We start from the raw sequence: 15,795 nt of genomic DNA on the forward strand, positions 1-15,795 counted from the left end.
AGCCCCTGAGGTGGGAAGCAGCAGGTCTGGCCAGGGAAGAGCTCTGTTGGCATCTGCACATGCACTGAGCTGTGTTTGGTCTCAGGCTGTGCTCTTTTATGCTTGGTGTGAAGGACTGTGGGGTTCCATGCATGGAATGGAAGATATCATGGACCATCCTAAATGCTGTGAAGCAGCTGTGAGGCTTTCTGAGCCACCCAGGCTGTAGAGCCCCGTGGGGGAAATGAAGCATAAGTGGAAATCTGAAATGCTCCTCCGAGGAAGATCAGGAGGAGCAGACTTTCATTTGCTCCTATAGCAGCTCGGATTCTGCTGCTTTTGTGCTTTGCTTTACCTCCCCGAGGTGCTGGAGGCAGACACTTTGCTGTGTTTTTTTCTCAGCTCAGAGTTTCTGTCCTTGGGAACTGAGTCCCAGTTAAGATGCTCAGCAGAGCTTGGTGCCTCTGATGCAGGAGGGAGTGGGATGGTGGCTGCAGTGCATCGCAGGGCATGTGAACAGCAGGTGACACCACCAGGACTGAGACGTAGGTGTGAGTGCTGGTAATTGGGACAGGCAGTTTGAAGCTGGAGGTTATCCATGTGCTGCCAGAGTTTGTCTCTGTGCAGTAATTAATTACCCAGCACAGCCACTCCGACAGGCCGAGTGACAGGATCTGCCTGACCCAGTTCCTCCTGCACAGCTTGTGTGGTGTAACAGGTTGTGGCCAACACCCACTGCCCTCCCCAGCCTGTCAAAAAAAGCCTTAAACAGGGAAAAGCTGCTAAGCTTTTTGCACTGCTGGGGCCTGCCAGCCCAGCTCTCTGGCTGCCAGGACACACAGCAAGGATTCTACATCCCTGGTGGGGTGCTGGATGAGGGCACAGGGGTGCAGGCACTGCTTTGTTCACTTGTGCTGGGTCCACACCCAGCTAATTGCCTGCCTTGGTTTGGATGTCTTGTAGACGTTTAGGTCCTTTTTTTCCCTCTGACTAATTGCACCCTTCTTTCAGCTTTTTTTAAATCACCTTTTGGTAATCACTGGTAATTATATTCAATCTTGTGGCTGTCTCGAGGCTATTCAATCATAGTGTGTGCATTTTTGGGGGTGTCTTTGGCTAATACAAATTTTTAGGGAATTAGTTTGAGGGAACAAGTGTGTTGGTATCTCAATTCTCAGATCTTCAGGTGAAATTATTTTGTTGTCAGCCTTTAACTTCTGGAGATTATATGTGGTTTGAACAAACCATGTCCACTTTCACTTCTTGCTTTGGCTCTAAAGAGTTAAATGTGACAGTTCCTGTGTGTGCTTATTTTTTTAAATCTGCTTTAATCTGAGTTTACGGCCTAAAGATTTGCTTAACACAGTTAATGCTCATCTGACTATCATCACTCTTGATCTGAGTTTTCATCAGGATTTCAGACTTGTATCTCTATGGCAGTAAATTCTGCTGTTGTTGCTGTGTCTAATGAGGGTTCACTGCTCTATTCATGACCGAGCTTGTGATTTTTATCACATTCTAAGTCTGTGTCTGTGCAGCAAGACTTGAGCTCCCATCTGAACTGGGGGCTAAATTCTGCCCATGGGCACTGAAGGTTGAGTTGTTTTTTACCAGATGCTGAGACAGTGACCTACTCCTGCTCTACAATAATTGCCAACCAGTTTGGACACCTGCTGCAGCCTTTTATTACTCTGATGTTTATCAGGATGACAAAAGCCACCACCTGAATCTGCTGGACCAAGTGCAGTGTTTAGATAAGCCAGTGGTCTTTTGGCTGAATGTATCTCACTGGTTAAAATGATCCACCCCTGTGCAAGCTCTAACTGAAAAATATCAGTTTCATCCCCTCCCTGGAGCTGCAGTCACCAGTCTGTTTAAACTCATTTACATCTCAAATGTAGAAGACTCAGGTTCCATTATCTGAATGACATACATCTACTTAACCTCATGCTGGTGACCTTGTTCCCACTTGGGATAAATCTAGGAAAACCTTCCACCTTCACCTTCAACACGTGGCGTGGGAGCACTGGCTGCCCTGGCTCTCAGGGCCCCTCACTTGCTCACTGAAGTCTCTGCTTGAATTACCCTGGTGATGGCAGGCATTGCAAATTAATCTTCTTACAGTCATTTTCCTCATCTATTTTTGAAATCTGACCTTGCTGATAAAGCAATGCTAAAACAGAAACCCCCATCTGCCAACCTCCAGGCTGAAGGATGATTATAAAATCAAAATATTGCCTGAGTGAGTGGGAAGAGTCACGGTCCTGCACTCCAGAACGACACATATCACTGTCTGGATTTGTGTCAAGCCAAGGGCTGTCCAAACTCCATGACAGCCCAGGGCAGAGTTGGATTACATTACAGCAATGGCCAATTGGGGAGCCAGATGGCAAATAATGTTATATTATGGTGAAAAATACTTCCAGGCTCAGAGGGAATTGTCCAAGCCACTGTCACTTGGAGAGCATTAGTCTGTCAAATACAGGCTGAGCTGGACTTTGGCATCCTTTGCTTCAAATCCTTGCTCTGCTACTTAGCTACTGCAGGACTTCAGGGCAGTCCCTTCACTTCCCTGAACCTTTTTTTTCTGTGATTTTTAGTCTCTTTAAAGGGTGAGTTGTTCTTTAGCTTGTTTTTGGTTTTGTTTTTTTTGTTTTTTCTCCTGAGCCTCGCTTCGAGTGGCCCCAGTCTCCTGTCCCTGTCACTGTGTGGTGACATGGGATAATAACTGGGGCTGGTCCACCCTGTTCTGATGTTTGCAGCAACTGGAGAGACCTGATGGCTGCCCTGCTCCTGGGGTGATCTGTTTGTCCCCTTTGCTTGGTTAAGACACCTGCAACACCTTCAAGAGGTCAAGTTAGGGAGGACCCTCTTACCTCTTCACTCCTTTACAGCTTCTAAGCAAATGAGGTCACTGGCACAGCAAATCCCCCACTCTGAAAGCAAAGGCTGAAACTTCCTCACCTGGAGAAGCCAGTTCCCCCTTCATGCTCTCTTTGGTCTCCTAAAACCCTAAATGAAGTCGTTTGTGGGGTCACTGTTAACACTGGTGGCTGTGCCATAGCAGCCAGTAGTGACCAGAGTTTCTTAAGGTCAGTATCTAGGAAAAAGCAAACACAGAAGAGCAGCCTCGTAATTACTATTGCTAATTAGTTAATGGCTGTGAGGTGCTTTGAAGATGAAAAGTGAGGAGGTGCTTGGTTATTATGTCCCAAACACCCCTGTAAGGCCAGCAGCAGCTTTTGCTGTGGGTCAGCAGAGACTCTGCTCCAGCAGCTCATCGAGTGCTGCCGAGCTTATCTGGGAGCCGGCAATAAATCGAGAGGGCTTTGGAGAGTTAAATCTCCTTGAGTTTCTTGTAGGCTTAAAAGGCAGTGAGCTGCATGTAGCTGATTCTGCCTTGGGCCAGGGCAGTGGCCTCGATGAGCTTTTAAGGTCCCTTCTGTCCCTATTTTCCCTGATTTTGTGATCCAGGGACAGTTTTGCTGAGCCAGATCTCACCTTTCCCGCTGAGCTGAGGTTCCCAGTGATGGCATTTTCTCATATCTGAGTTCTTTGCCTGCTGGTGCAGGACACCGTGGTGCTGGGGTGACCTGATCTCCTGTAATCCTCTCACCACCATAGCTGGCATCAGAGGTTGCTTGGGCAGATGCAATTTAAGCTTTCAAAAAGCCAGCTCAGATGTGCATGACAAAGACTAACCTGATACAGACCTGGAAGTAACAAAGTGCCTTAAAATTTCACCTACGTGAGGAGCTTCTGGGCTGCAATCTTGCTTCTTTTCTTAAGCACCAACATGAAAGAGATCTGAAGGAAGGATGCACTTCAAGCTATTTTTTCTTCTCTTGTGATGCACCCCTCCTTCTAATAAAATACGTCTGGGAATGCTTTGGGGGCTACTCCTGCAGAGCTGGTGCCACACCTGTTGGGAAGGGGAAATTCCTCTTGGTTTGCCTGTTGGAGAAGCCTGGGGGAGGGTTGCTGCTGGAATGTTTTCTTGACAAAGCTGGCAAAAAAACTTGCTTTCCATGAAAATTGAATTATTTGTTTGTTCACTTTTGAATTTAGTCTCTATGGGCCAGACCTGCAGCTGTGGTAAATTAGCTCAGCTCCAGATGTGCCCTAATATATTTCGAGATGTCATTTCCCTGTATCTGTATGTAATTCTGTAGATCTTGGTTTTGGCATTATTTCATCTTTCAGTCTGCTTTGTCTCCTCTTTCAGCCAACAGATCCTGGGGACTAAGGATGTGTTGGGATCTCAGTGACATGAGGCAGGCATCATGTCAACTCTTTCCATTTGCAGAAGGTCAATAAGAAAAGTTTGTGTTCCTGGGCTGCTTCATAGGCTCAGTTTTGTGCTTTACCCACTGTTGGCAGGATGCAGGAGGAATAAAGAGTGCAATTCTCAGTGCATCTCCTTTACACTCCAGTGTCACTGCTGGTCCCAGAATAGAACCAAGGCCAGGGCTTTCCTGGTAAGAAACTAACCTGGAAAGTTTGTACTTAAGCTTGTAAGCAGGAAAAAAATAAAAAGCATCCTCGAGTAGTTTTGATGCTTTGGCACCTGTAGGGTTTCTGAGCACATAGTAGTGTTAGGACAGGGCTGGTTTTGGAGTGGGCTCAAGGCACAGGAGATTTCCAGCATGGAGCTCATGCAGTTTTTCTGAGCATTGCTCTAGAGCTCCAGTGGAATTGGAAGAATTGAAGTCTGTAGGATGCAGACTGAGCAGGACAGGACTAAGTTATGCTGTCCTTATGATGAATCAGTATGACTAGTTCAGCATCAGGCTGCTGTGTACCACAGTCACAACACAGAAGGAATGGTCCTAAAACTGGAAGCAATAAAACTCTTTCCCAAGAGATGGATTAGCTCCTTGGTTTTCTCTTGGCTGGGACAGGGCTATCCCAGTGGATAGATGCACCCAGGCTCAGCTTCTGTGCTCTGGAGAAGAGAATCTCCTTCTGGAGAGCACAGAAACGAGCTGGGAAATACCTTTCCTTGCAGATGGTGTCACGGGTTTAGATCTTGTCAAACACTGATACTTGTCGAGCTGATGTGTGCTCCTGGGTGCCATCCAACCATGGATCTGCCATGCCCCATCCCTGCAAGTGTTGAATGCCAGGCTGGACAGGGCTTGGAGTAACGTGGTCTGCTGGAAGGTGTCCCTGCCCAGGGCAGGGGGCTTGGAAGGAGATGGTTGTGAAGGTCCCAAACCCAGCCAGTCTCCAATTCTGTGACCTGTGAGCCTCACCCTGAGGAGGGGATGTGCTTGGAGCCATTAAAATCCCTTCGCTGCTGCCTGGCAAAGACCGGCAGCGTGCTGGACCCGCGTCCTGCTGAGCTCGGGCGCGGTAACAGCATCCCGAGAAACGCAGAAATGGCAAGATTTGTAAAGCGAGCAGGCGGAGGGCAGGGCTCGGGGTGGGGAGGACGGGCTGTTGTGTGGCTGTGTGGCGGTGACAGCGGGGGGACACGGGGCGGGGAGCTCCGGTCCGGCGGCCGCAGCCGGCGCCGCCTCTCCCGCTGCTCCCTCCCCTCCATCCCGGCTCACGCTCGGCTCTCTCCGGCACAGGGGCACATCGAGGTGGACAGCGAGACCGTCTTCAAGTTGGCCGCCCTGGTGCTGCAGGTGAGTGGCTCCCCCTGGCTCGCTTTGGCTCACCCTTTCCCTGCTTTTTTTGTTTTTTGTTGTTTTTTTTTTTTTTCCCGCACTCCATACGGACAAGCCCCCGCAGGGTTGTTTATGTTCTCCGCGGCTGGGGAGCAGAAGGGAGGCTGGAACATATAGGAGTTATTTTTCTCATAGGCGAGTAAGAGAAATATTTATCTCAGGAGTTTTAAATTGAAAGAATAAAAGCTAATCAAGGGAAGTAATTTATCTGGGCAGCTCTCCATTCAATTTATCACTTAACCTAATTTAAATACATTCCAGAGATCTGGGAGGAAAAGTGTAAATATTGTAGCTAAGTCAGCTATATTATGCCTGTGAATCTTCTTTTCCGAGCATATGGTTTTGATACCTCTGTTATGTTGAAATATACAGTGTCAATTTTCCCTGTCATTAATCTAGTTTTGTTCTACTGAGACTTAAAACTCCAGTTATTTGCAGCTTTCTATGAAATAAAATTCCACCTTTAAGAAATTGGGGGTTTTCCCTCATTGCACTGTCATTGACAAAGTGCCACAGCAAAGCTGCAGCAGCAGCTCGATCTGCCTGAACAGTTGTTTTCATCTCGAGTGAGCACAATTGCTCCCAACTGCTGACCTGACTGTACAGCCAACCTTTGCCTGGATGAGAGAGGAGGGAGAATTGTATTTCACTTCTCGTGCAGTAAAAACGACATTTGATTTGCAATGTGAAATTCATCCCCGTTTTGGAAGCAGTTTTATTTGTGCTGTAGGTGGATTATCTACAGCTGGGAGCTTGAGGGGCCAAGTCCAGCTCTTGAGCACATGCAGGCTGGCTCTGTGCTTTGCAGGGAGTGTGGTGGGGGTCAGGATCTGCCTGCAGAGCTGTGGGAGTGGGGAAGTGAACAATGCTGGGAAAATCGAGGGTTTTGAAGAGATCATGTTTTAATTCTGTCACTGTTTTTCTATTGTAGGAAGCTAAAGGGGACTATTCCAGGTAATAACATTTTCCTTTCTAATACTGGTGTGCTTGATGGATGTGTTTTTCTGTGTTGGCATTGTATTCCAAACAATCACGAATGGGGGTAAAGTCCAGCTGTGAGCAGTGCTCGAAGAAAGTGAAATGTGCTGCTGGGCTGGATAAAATCTGAGTCTGCAGGGTGAGTAATGCCTTTTGTGAGCAAGCTCTGAGTCAAAACAATGTTTCAGGCCACCACGCTTTGCTCCCCTCCCAAACGTGGGTGCCGCAGTGGGAGAAGGGGAAAGCTCTCACGCTTCCCTGCTGGAAATCCTGTGCCTTGCCAAACTTTGGCCAAGCAAAAAAAGCCTGTGCTGCTTCAGCCCCGTGTTTGGGTCCACGTGGGTGACCTTGCCCACAGCCCAGCACGTGCAGGCCGTGGGGCCAGCTGCCCCAGGGATCAATGAGCCGTGTTCTGCAGCTGCCCCGGGGCCTCTCCCTTCCCACACTTGACCCAACACTTGTGTTTTGGCTGATGTGTGACCCCCTCGCTCTGCTTGAGCTGTTCAAAGCTGCATCTTCAGGGCTGGCCTCCCCTTGGAGGTGCTTCTTACCCAGCTCTGATGGTGGTAAGGGGCTGCAGGGAGCAGGTGGGGTCACACCTGGACCTGCTGGAGCCACGGGGAAAGACCTTCCATTAGAAACAGCTCACTAAGCAAATAGAGATTCAGAAGATTGGCTCTGGTCACGTTAATATTTTACTACTTGCTGAGTTTCCATTTGGGAGGAGAGGTGTATTTTACGCTTTAGCTACACCAGTTTTGGAGAGCGTTTAGTACAGACCTGTCTGCCCAAGTCATGCTTGACTGCCAGAGTGACTCTGCTTTCCCTTGAGGAGGCAGTTGTCAAGTAAATGCCAGTGCCAATCCCTAGACCCTTCCCTTCAAAGCCTTGTCCGTTCTCTGCCAAAGGACACGCTCTGTGGAGTCCATCAAACCTCCTCCTCCTGTTTGTTGGCGTGCTGTCAGACCTGCTGGGAGAAAAAGATGTCTTTGATCAGCTGGGTGGGCTGGATGTGCAGACCATTTCTGTTCCTGTTCTTGCTGTAGACCTGCTTTGTGACCCCCCCAGTGTATTGCTTATACCTGTAATATGCTGCATTTTTCTCTACAAAGACCCCTTATCTTGCCTGATCTCTACAGGGACGCCCTAAGCTTAGCTCAGTTTAGGCACAGATAACCAGAAAATCACTGCTGACTCCTCTGTAAGTAACTTGCTAAGCTGTAGCAACTGGTGATACAACTTGTCTTGATTCTCAAGTGCAGGGGTTAATGTTAAAAATCACCTTAGTGGTGAAAAGCTCCCTTCTGTGGTTTAAACTTAACACTGCATCCTTATCATTTGCCATAAATAGGTTTGTAACTATGGCTTCACGGGCCCAAGGACTGTGCCTGTGGTTGTTTTCATGGTTCCCTGGACACATTGCAAGGAGTGGATTGCCCGTGGTTACCTTCAGAAGTATTTAAAGAAAATTGTAGGGAGGAGGACTCTGCTACAAGAGTGATATCCAAATGCAGCTCTTCTCCTAAGGGTTGCATGGAAATAGCTGCAGCAATTGTTTCTTCTCTTAAACTGAGCATATGTTATGCCCTCATAGCAAATGAGCACAGCCAGCTGTCCCAGGCCCAGTGAGCACACCAGGAGTGAAGGAATTCCATGTCACATATCACAAGTGGTCCTTTGGGCCAGTGCTGATAAAGCATGGCTTAATTACCAGCATATCTTAACGATGATACTCAAGGACTGGCCTCTGCTGTACAGCCTGCTCCTGGGCAGTGTGATTTGCCTCCCTTTGCAGTGCCTTGAGTTTAGTGTGTTCTCTACTCGCTGTCATTTGGACATTCTGCTTTGAATCACCTTCTGGAATGTGGCTCTTGCACCACCTCTGCTTCCGTGAGAACGTGCAGGTTGCTTTTTTTGATACTGGATTAGTGCTGAATGAACGTGGGTAAATACAGGAATTGCCTGAAGTCCTGGAGATTAGCTCTGTGGAAGTGGAGGGTTGGGCCAGTCCAGGCAATGCTGGGGATCTCTTCCTGTGTGTTTTTTCACACACATCCCATGGGCAGCTTTTCCATGGGGACACATCCTGTGGTGGGGTCACCGTGTAGCATTCCCTGACGTCAGCTCCGTACCAGGGCCTGAACACTCCTGCGGTTCTTCAGGAACCTCTTTCCCAATCCAGTGCTCAAATTCTCAGATAACACCCTGATGGCAGGAGCAGCAGCCTCCTGAGAAACACCCTCCCATGCTGAGTGGGTGAGCACATTCCTTGGAAATCTGTTTCTTTTCAGCGAGCAAACCTGACACGTGGGTGCTTGGAGAAAGTAAAAAATCTTTGATTTCTACACCACAGAGGTCACTGTGGAGGGGCTTTGCAGTCTGGTAGCACTGGCAGAATGGGACTACCAGGGACTTTGGGGTTTGGTCCTTGCAGGTGCTTTGCAGTAGACACCAAGGTCCTGAGCTGGGCTCTTACAGAACGAGGATTTCACAGAATCATAGAATGGTTTGGGTTGGAAGGGACCTTAAAGATCATTTAGTTTGTGCCTTATTATTTGGGAAGAGACTTTATGTAAGATGAACCATTCAAGTCCTACTTTGAGAGGACCCTGGTTTTGAAGACATCTTTATAAAACTTAAGTGCATTCTTCAAAATTGCACACGCAGCATGTCCTGACTTGGACAGCTCTGAATTCTCAAAGGCAGCCTAGGCTGGCTTTGGGACACAGGAGGAATGAGGAACAGAGATGGCAGCAGACCACGGGCCAGTGTAGCTCACCATGTACCTATTTCCTTTTCCTGTTTACCCAACTGGTGATCCCAGCCAAGATAATTCCCTGCTGTGTGTGATGAAGAGGATGTCACAGGGATGCTCAGTGAGCTGTCCCTCTGCCCTGAGCAGAGCAGGACAGTCCTGCAGCTCTGCTGGGGTGCTGCAGATTCCTGCCCCTCTGCCTTCCTGTGCAGTGCTGGGCACGCTTTGCTCCAGAGGAAGGATGTAACACTGGCTTGTGTTTGCTTTTCACAACTCATCCGTGCCTTCCAGTTGTCTGCTCCTCTGTTTAGCCTAAATTCCCAGCACTTTTTACCCAGCTCTTGCAATAGGAACCCCAAGCAAGCTTTAGTCATTGATTGGAGTTTTGAAACTCTGAGTCAGTTAATTGCAAATGAAACAGAGAAATCTGCAAGCCTGGTTTTATGAAATCTTGCTTTTTAAACTCTATGCAAAGGTTTTAGAAAGAGAATGTGATTCAAATTGCAGCTTCTGGCATGGCTCAGTTTTGGGGGGAAAAAACTTACATACTCTGTTTATTTTAGGAATCTTATTTGAATTTTTAAAGAAACAATGTTTTGGCAGTCTGTTAATTATTCATCCTGTAAATATGCAACATATAAAGTCTGGCCTCCTTGGGAAATAAATGGTTTAGCTGTATTTAGTTTATAAATTAAGCATCTGCCCTCAAAAATGCTGTAAAGTATTATATCCTTTTATTTTCCTTTGTAGCTTGATGAGAGAGACAGTTTATAACTAAGAAGTCATAAATACTGTCCTGGCATTGGAAAAATGTTTATCAAAATCAGATTAGCTATAGGGACTACGTAGGGAAAGTAACTTCGAGATAAAAAGTTTATTTTCTGACTGATAATCTTGGGCCATATTTTCCCCAGTACCATTTCCAGGACTGAAACCCAGCCGTGCTCCCTGGAAGTTAATTAAATTGCTGGAGGAGGGCTTCTATTTTCTTTAAATAGCTGACACATTCGTTTTTGATTCTGGCCTGTGGGCTGCAAAGATAACTCCCGACTGGTATAACATAACACAGACAAAATAATGAATTCCTGATAGCTGACATGTGCGAGGCACCGGGGTTTATCGTTATGGGGGTGATAAAGGCAGTTTGTAAAAGGGAAAGGTTTGGGTGAGAGAAAGCCCTGCAACTGAGGTTATGGAGTAATTGGTTCAGAAACTCCTGGATTTTAGAATTCTACTTAGGAAAAAAAGTTAAGTTCTTGATCTAGGTGCAGAAAGCACTATTAACAATTTGCTCTTAATTAAGAGTGCTCAGAGTGAGATTTTTGGGTAGTGTTTTGTTGGGAAGCTGAATATTTTGCCAGGCAAACTGGAAGATCTCTTGTAGAAAAGAATGTGGGAAAGATAACGTGGGCAATGGTAGAAAGTAGCTGTTGCAAAGAAGTTAATAATTGTCTGATAGCACAGCACCTGCTCACTCTACCGCTAACCCCAAGATTAAGGTACCCTCAGGAGCAGGACACACCTGAGGTCTGTTGGAGGTGGCTTGTCCAGCCTGTTTCTGGGAATTTTGCCACGTTCATGTGACCAAAATTCCAGGTGTGGCCATGCCCGGGACTGAGGTTGGAGCAAGAAGACGAGTTTGGGGATGAGTTACCAGGGGATATCTCCTCTGGCAGCCAAAGACCGGAGCCCTGTCTGGATCCTGTTTCTAGCCCAAATGTTTCCTCACACCTTTGTCAGGGGGTGATACAGAAGAGCTGGTGGGTCACCAGAGGATTCACTCTCAGAACATCCATCTCGTGCCTGTAGCAGCACTGTAGTTTAGTTTCTGATGTTCTTTTCCATGCAAGTGCATTTTTAAATGCCCATGCGCTGTTTCCCTCAGCCTTTTTCCAGGCTGCCCCCACTCCCCGTGGGCTGTGTCTGCCTGGCTGTAAATCAGTGCTCAGCCTTGTGCCCCTTGTGCTCCTGGCCCTCGTTTGCCAAGTGACTCATTGTGTGCTTTGCCTTTCAGCTGTGACTCCCGGCACTTTTTCTTTAAATACCTGCTGAAGCACTGGCTCTGAACCATTAACTCTCTCTTAGGACAAACCCAGCTGTGTGCTTTCCTCAGCTCCCTCCTTTTCAACAAACAGCTCATTTAGGAGAAGGCAAGCAAAGATCTGCTTACTCAGAGCCTGTTAGTTGAGGGGGTTGATTTTTTATTTTGCTTTATTTGGGAACATCTGATGAGCCCAGGTAGTAAATAAGTAAGTTTGGGGAAAGTCATGTTTCACGCAATGATGATGATGATTGCCCTACTGACAGGTATCAGATACCTGCTTTCCCAAGAGCTTAATTGAATTTTGTATCCTATTCAAAGAAAGCTGGTTGAAGACCGCAGTAATTTTTCTCTAGCAGGGTGAAAATTTTGCTTTCCTTGGTGAATCCCTGCAGGTTTGCCATGAGGAACAGGAGCTGAGGGAAGGCAGCAGGCAGAGGGGAGCCAGGCAGGGAACTGCTGAGCTCCATCTACCTGAGCACTGAGGCAGCAATTAGGAGATTAACACATTGCTTTCTCCTGGTGTTTTATTTTTCAAGTAAACCAGGTGCAAATACAAAAAAAAAAGTACTTAAGATGCCATTTCTTGGATAGACTTTTCATAGCAACAGGATTTTTTTCCACTGGTGCTACTTGTAGATTCATCCAGCTCATGGCAGACTAAAACATATACAGTCTGCAATGATGTAATTGTAATGGTTTTTTACAATTTCCTATTTTAAAGCAGTTCTGTAAGGACTCTCAAGGAATTTGTATAGAATGCTTATTATGTAGCAGATTAATTAGGTGGAAGCACTGTGGGTGGAAATGTGCAAAAAGGATTAGATGAAGAAGGGAAAAAAAAGGATGTTTGCAGTAATTTAATAACCTGATCTCATAGGATTTACTACTTGTATATAGCAATGTAACTCTTAATATTCACACATAATTATGGCAGTTTGGTAAGGAACAGTAATTTTTAGATTTCATATGCATGATGTTTGTACAGTTTCCAGAGGGGCAGAAATGGGCTTACTGTGTTTTGTCCTTTTTAATATTCCCTCCACAGTACTTTCTTTTCTTTGGTTTTTCTTTTCTTTTTAAAATTATTTTTAACTCAGGAAGCAGAGCTGGAGTGGGTACAAGTCAGCCACCTAGGGAGGTCTTTTGTGTGTGCTCCTCATCCAAAACAGATGAGAGATGAGGCAAGCAAGGTGCCAGGAAATTCAGCATCCACAGCCATAGGTAAAAGATGCTTTCCCCTTGTCCCTAGAAATTCTCTTAAGTACAGGTTCAGTATTAAAACACATGGCCTTTTCCTATTGCAAAAATCACATTTCATGGTTTTTGCGTTGTAATGCATTCACCTCTCTTTTGTCGAATATCTGAAAAGGTTTGTCAGGTCTACAGGGATTTTTTCCAGTCTTGCACCCTCAGCTGTGAGCAGCAGTTTGGGCTCTGGTCTGATTCCTAACAACATCCTCACTCTAGAAAAGCAGAAGTAAATTTTTTTCTTTTCCTTCCCATGGTGGCTGAGATCTATCACGTGAGGTGTATTTTTTGCTTTGAGGAAATGGAACGACAGCTTTTCAGCCTCAGCTTTTTTGCTTTTGCAGATTTGTCAGGTCTTTATCATTATTTGGACACTTTATTTTTCTTGTGGTTCCATGTATCTCTGTATCAGCCGGGCTGTGATAACAAGCTTTAAACTTTGCTACTGTACTCAGACATGCTAAAAACCCACAACTAATATGGCTAAGCTGACCTTTGTGTGAACAGGAAGAAAGTGGGAATGTTAGAAATAACAGTCTGTTGTTGCAGGGAAGGGCTTGGGATCCTTCAAGCGTTGTATCAACTGTGAATATCCATCTTCTGCTTGGCAGTAAATCCCCAGGTAAAGCAGAGCCATTCTGCTTTTGTCTGGTCTTTTAGGGGAGCACTGCTAACATGTGCAGTGGGTATGACCAAGCAGCTCTTTAAACATGGGTATATCATAACAGGGCTGTGGGATGGGATCCACCACCCGTTGTAGGTTGCAGGTCCAAGGACCAAAAGGGTTTGTCTGCAGAATATTCATTTTTCACTTCAAGAACTGTAAAAGAAGACCTGAGGATTTAGGGCAGCTGCAGGTCACAGGTTTTCTCTAGTGATGAAGAGCTGCTTCCTTGGCACCCTGTTCCTTGTCTGCAAAGTGGAAGTTGTAGCATTGCCTCATCTGCCAAGGTGGCTCTGGGAGCAGCTCGTGTTCCTGTTTGCCTGCTCACCGTGTCCTTATAGAGAGGTGTGTGCATACAGCTGATGGGAAAAATGTTGCATTTTCCTTGGTGCTCTTGGCCCATCTTCCAAAAGCCAGTGTATGGGCTCACCAAACCCTGGCAGATCAGCAGGTGCTGCTGCTCTGCCCAGGAGTTGGGCAGTGCTTGGGAAGCAGAGAAATTTGGCTTAGGGAACAGAGCTGGAGCTGAAGGTCAGGCTTGGGAGTCCTAGGCTCTGGTCCAAGTAGGGGCAATGGTCATCCAGTCGCAGCCACACTGTGTTTGGGGCAGGACCCCCTTGAGCTGTGAAAATAAAGGTATTGCAGCTGCACATGGTGGGAACCCGCAGCACAGCCACAGCCTTAATGTCCAACGAGCTGGGGTTGCAAAAGCCATCTGCACTGCTTATCAGGGCCCTTCTCACAGATGGGGTTGGAAGGCTCTTAAATGCCCCTTCAAATACCTCTCAGAGCAGGCGGCTGCTATCGGGTGTTCAAGTGGCAGCCTCTGCAGCCCTGCCCCCAGCAAAGCTCTCCTGCCTGCGGGGAAGGTCGGGCTCGGGTGGTCCTGTACCAACGGGAGCCCCTTGTTCATGGCCTTTCCACATCCTGGGCTCCCTTCAATAGGAAAATAACTTTCTTGAGTGTGCCAGCAGACCATAAACTGAAAGGTTGGGAAATGATGGGAAACGTCTGGCATTTGTCACAAAAGAGGATTTGTCGGAGAGCACATTTCAAACTGCTGCTGCCAAGATCCTGCTGCTCTGGTGTACTCAAGCTTCTCAATCCATCGTCTCTCCCTGTACCTCCCCTGTTCTCTCTTCCTTTTCCCCCTTTTTTATCCTGCACTTTTAACCCTGCTCATTTTTTTCCCCCTCCACTGCCCTCACTGCTTGCTCCTCACACCTGTTTCTCGTGGTAGCTCGAAGGGCAGAGCAGCCTCCAGGGGAGCCTGAGGTTGCCATGGTCTTGATTTTCTGACAAACCCAAAGCCTACAGAGCAGGCACCTGTTGCTGAAGCAGCCCGGCTGCAATGGGATGGTCCATGCTGCTGGTTCTCCTCTGTGAGTGTAAGGAATGGGAGCACCTTGGGGACCTTGGTGACGTTTCCCTGAGTCTGGTCACTTGAGAAAGTCACTTTAGGACTTTGGGGTGTGAGCAGCAGCACAGGATGTTCTTGTGCAATTTGGTGCAAAGGTGGTAATTGTAAAGAAATAGGGCTGTTACTGACATCAGCTGAATAATCTGACCTTCTGAAACCTTTGATTGTCAAGCTTTCAAGCCTCTGCTTTAATTGTGTGCTGTTTTGGAATATTTATTTTGCTAGCTCTAAATATCTTCAATGAAGTGAAAAATCCCAATGGAAATGTTTTGAATCATCTTCATGATGTAGGGGTAATAGTGTATCATCCTCTTGTTGAGAAGCTGCACATTTCCTTGAATCTCATATGTAATTCTCAAATTTGCTGATACTTAGGTGTCCATGAAATAACTTTCAGGTTAATTTTGATAGGCTGATTGACATTTTCTAGAGGCAAGGCCACTCTAAATTCTACCTGTGCTATGCCTAAAATTCATTTCAAGAATTAACTGAACATAAGATAATGATGTTCAGGAGAACCTGGGAGTGATTTATTCCAAGGATCCTGTAGCAACACAAGAGAAGGTATTTGTGTGAGGTCAAGAGGGTCCAAGAATAGAGGAAAGCTGCTATAAAAAGCATTTTCCCTACTGATAAATTTGTACCTTATAACGTATTATAAACACGATTCAGCAGAGGCAGACAAACCTGCCCTTGCTTTAGTCAGTTAAGAGTTGTCTGAAGTCCTGTCCTCATCGACTTGTTAATATTTACAAAGAATTTGTGAGCTGATAAGCTTCTATGCTGTAGTCCAATATATGGCTTTTGCTGCTGGGTGTGTCACTTGCTCTTCATGTTTTGTTAATCTCATTAACCACATCTTACTCCATCTAAGCTCTTACCTGCGTTAGCAAGGGGCATAAACTGGTTTCTGACAGTGGGTACAGGGAAAACTATTGACAAATGGTCCTAATTAGCACAGTTCTGTAAATCTTTGCCTGGCAGGGAGTGTTGTATCACTCCATTACAAGCTGTCAGATGTACTTTCTGGGG

The 15,795-nt window shown here is 46.5% G+C and overlaps 1 protein-coding gene across 3 annotated transcripts in view; it reads left to right on the forward strand.

The window, feature by feature from the left end:
* The window catches only part of FRMD4B (FERM domain containing 4B), a 77,540-nt gene that overhangs the window by 31,386 nt on the left and 30,359 nt on the right, over positions 1-15,795 (forward strand). For all 3 annotated transcript variants that reach the window (XM_088171275.1, XM_088171277.1, XM_088171276.1), the window contains exons 6-7: positions 5,556-5,612; positions 6,586-6,608. In XM_088171275.1, the coding sequence (XP_088027401.1) occupies positions 5,556-5,612; positions 6,586-6,608 (80 nt within the window). The remainder of the gene's footprint in view (positions 1-5,555; positions 5,613-6,585; positions 6,609-15,795) is intronic.

This window comes from Sturnus vulgaris, chromosome 11 (genome assembly GCF_052056855.1).
Source record: "Sturnus vulgaris isolate bStuVul1 chromosome 11, bStuVul1.hap1, whole genome shotgun sequence".
Taxonomy (NCBI): domain Eukaryota; kingdom Metazoa; phylum Chordata; class Aves; order Passeriformes; family Sturnidae; genus Sturnus; species Sturnus vulgaris.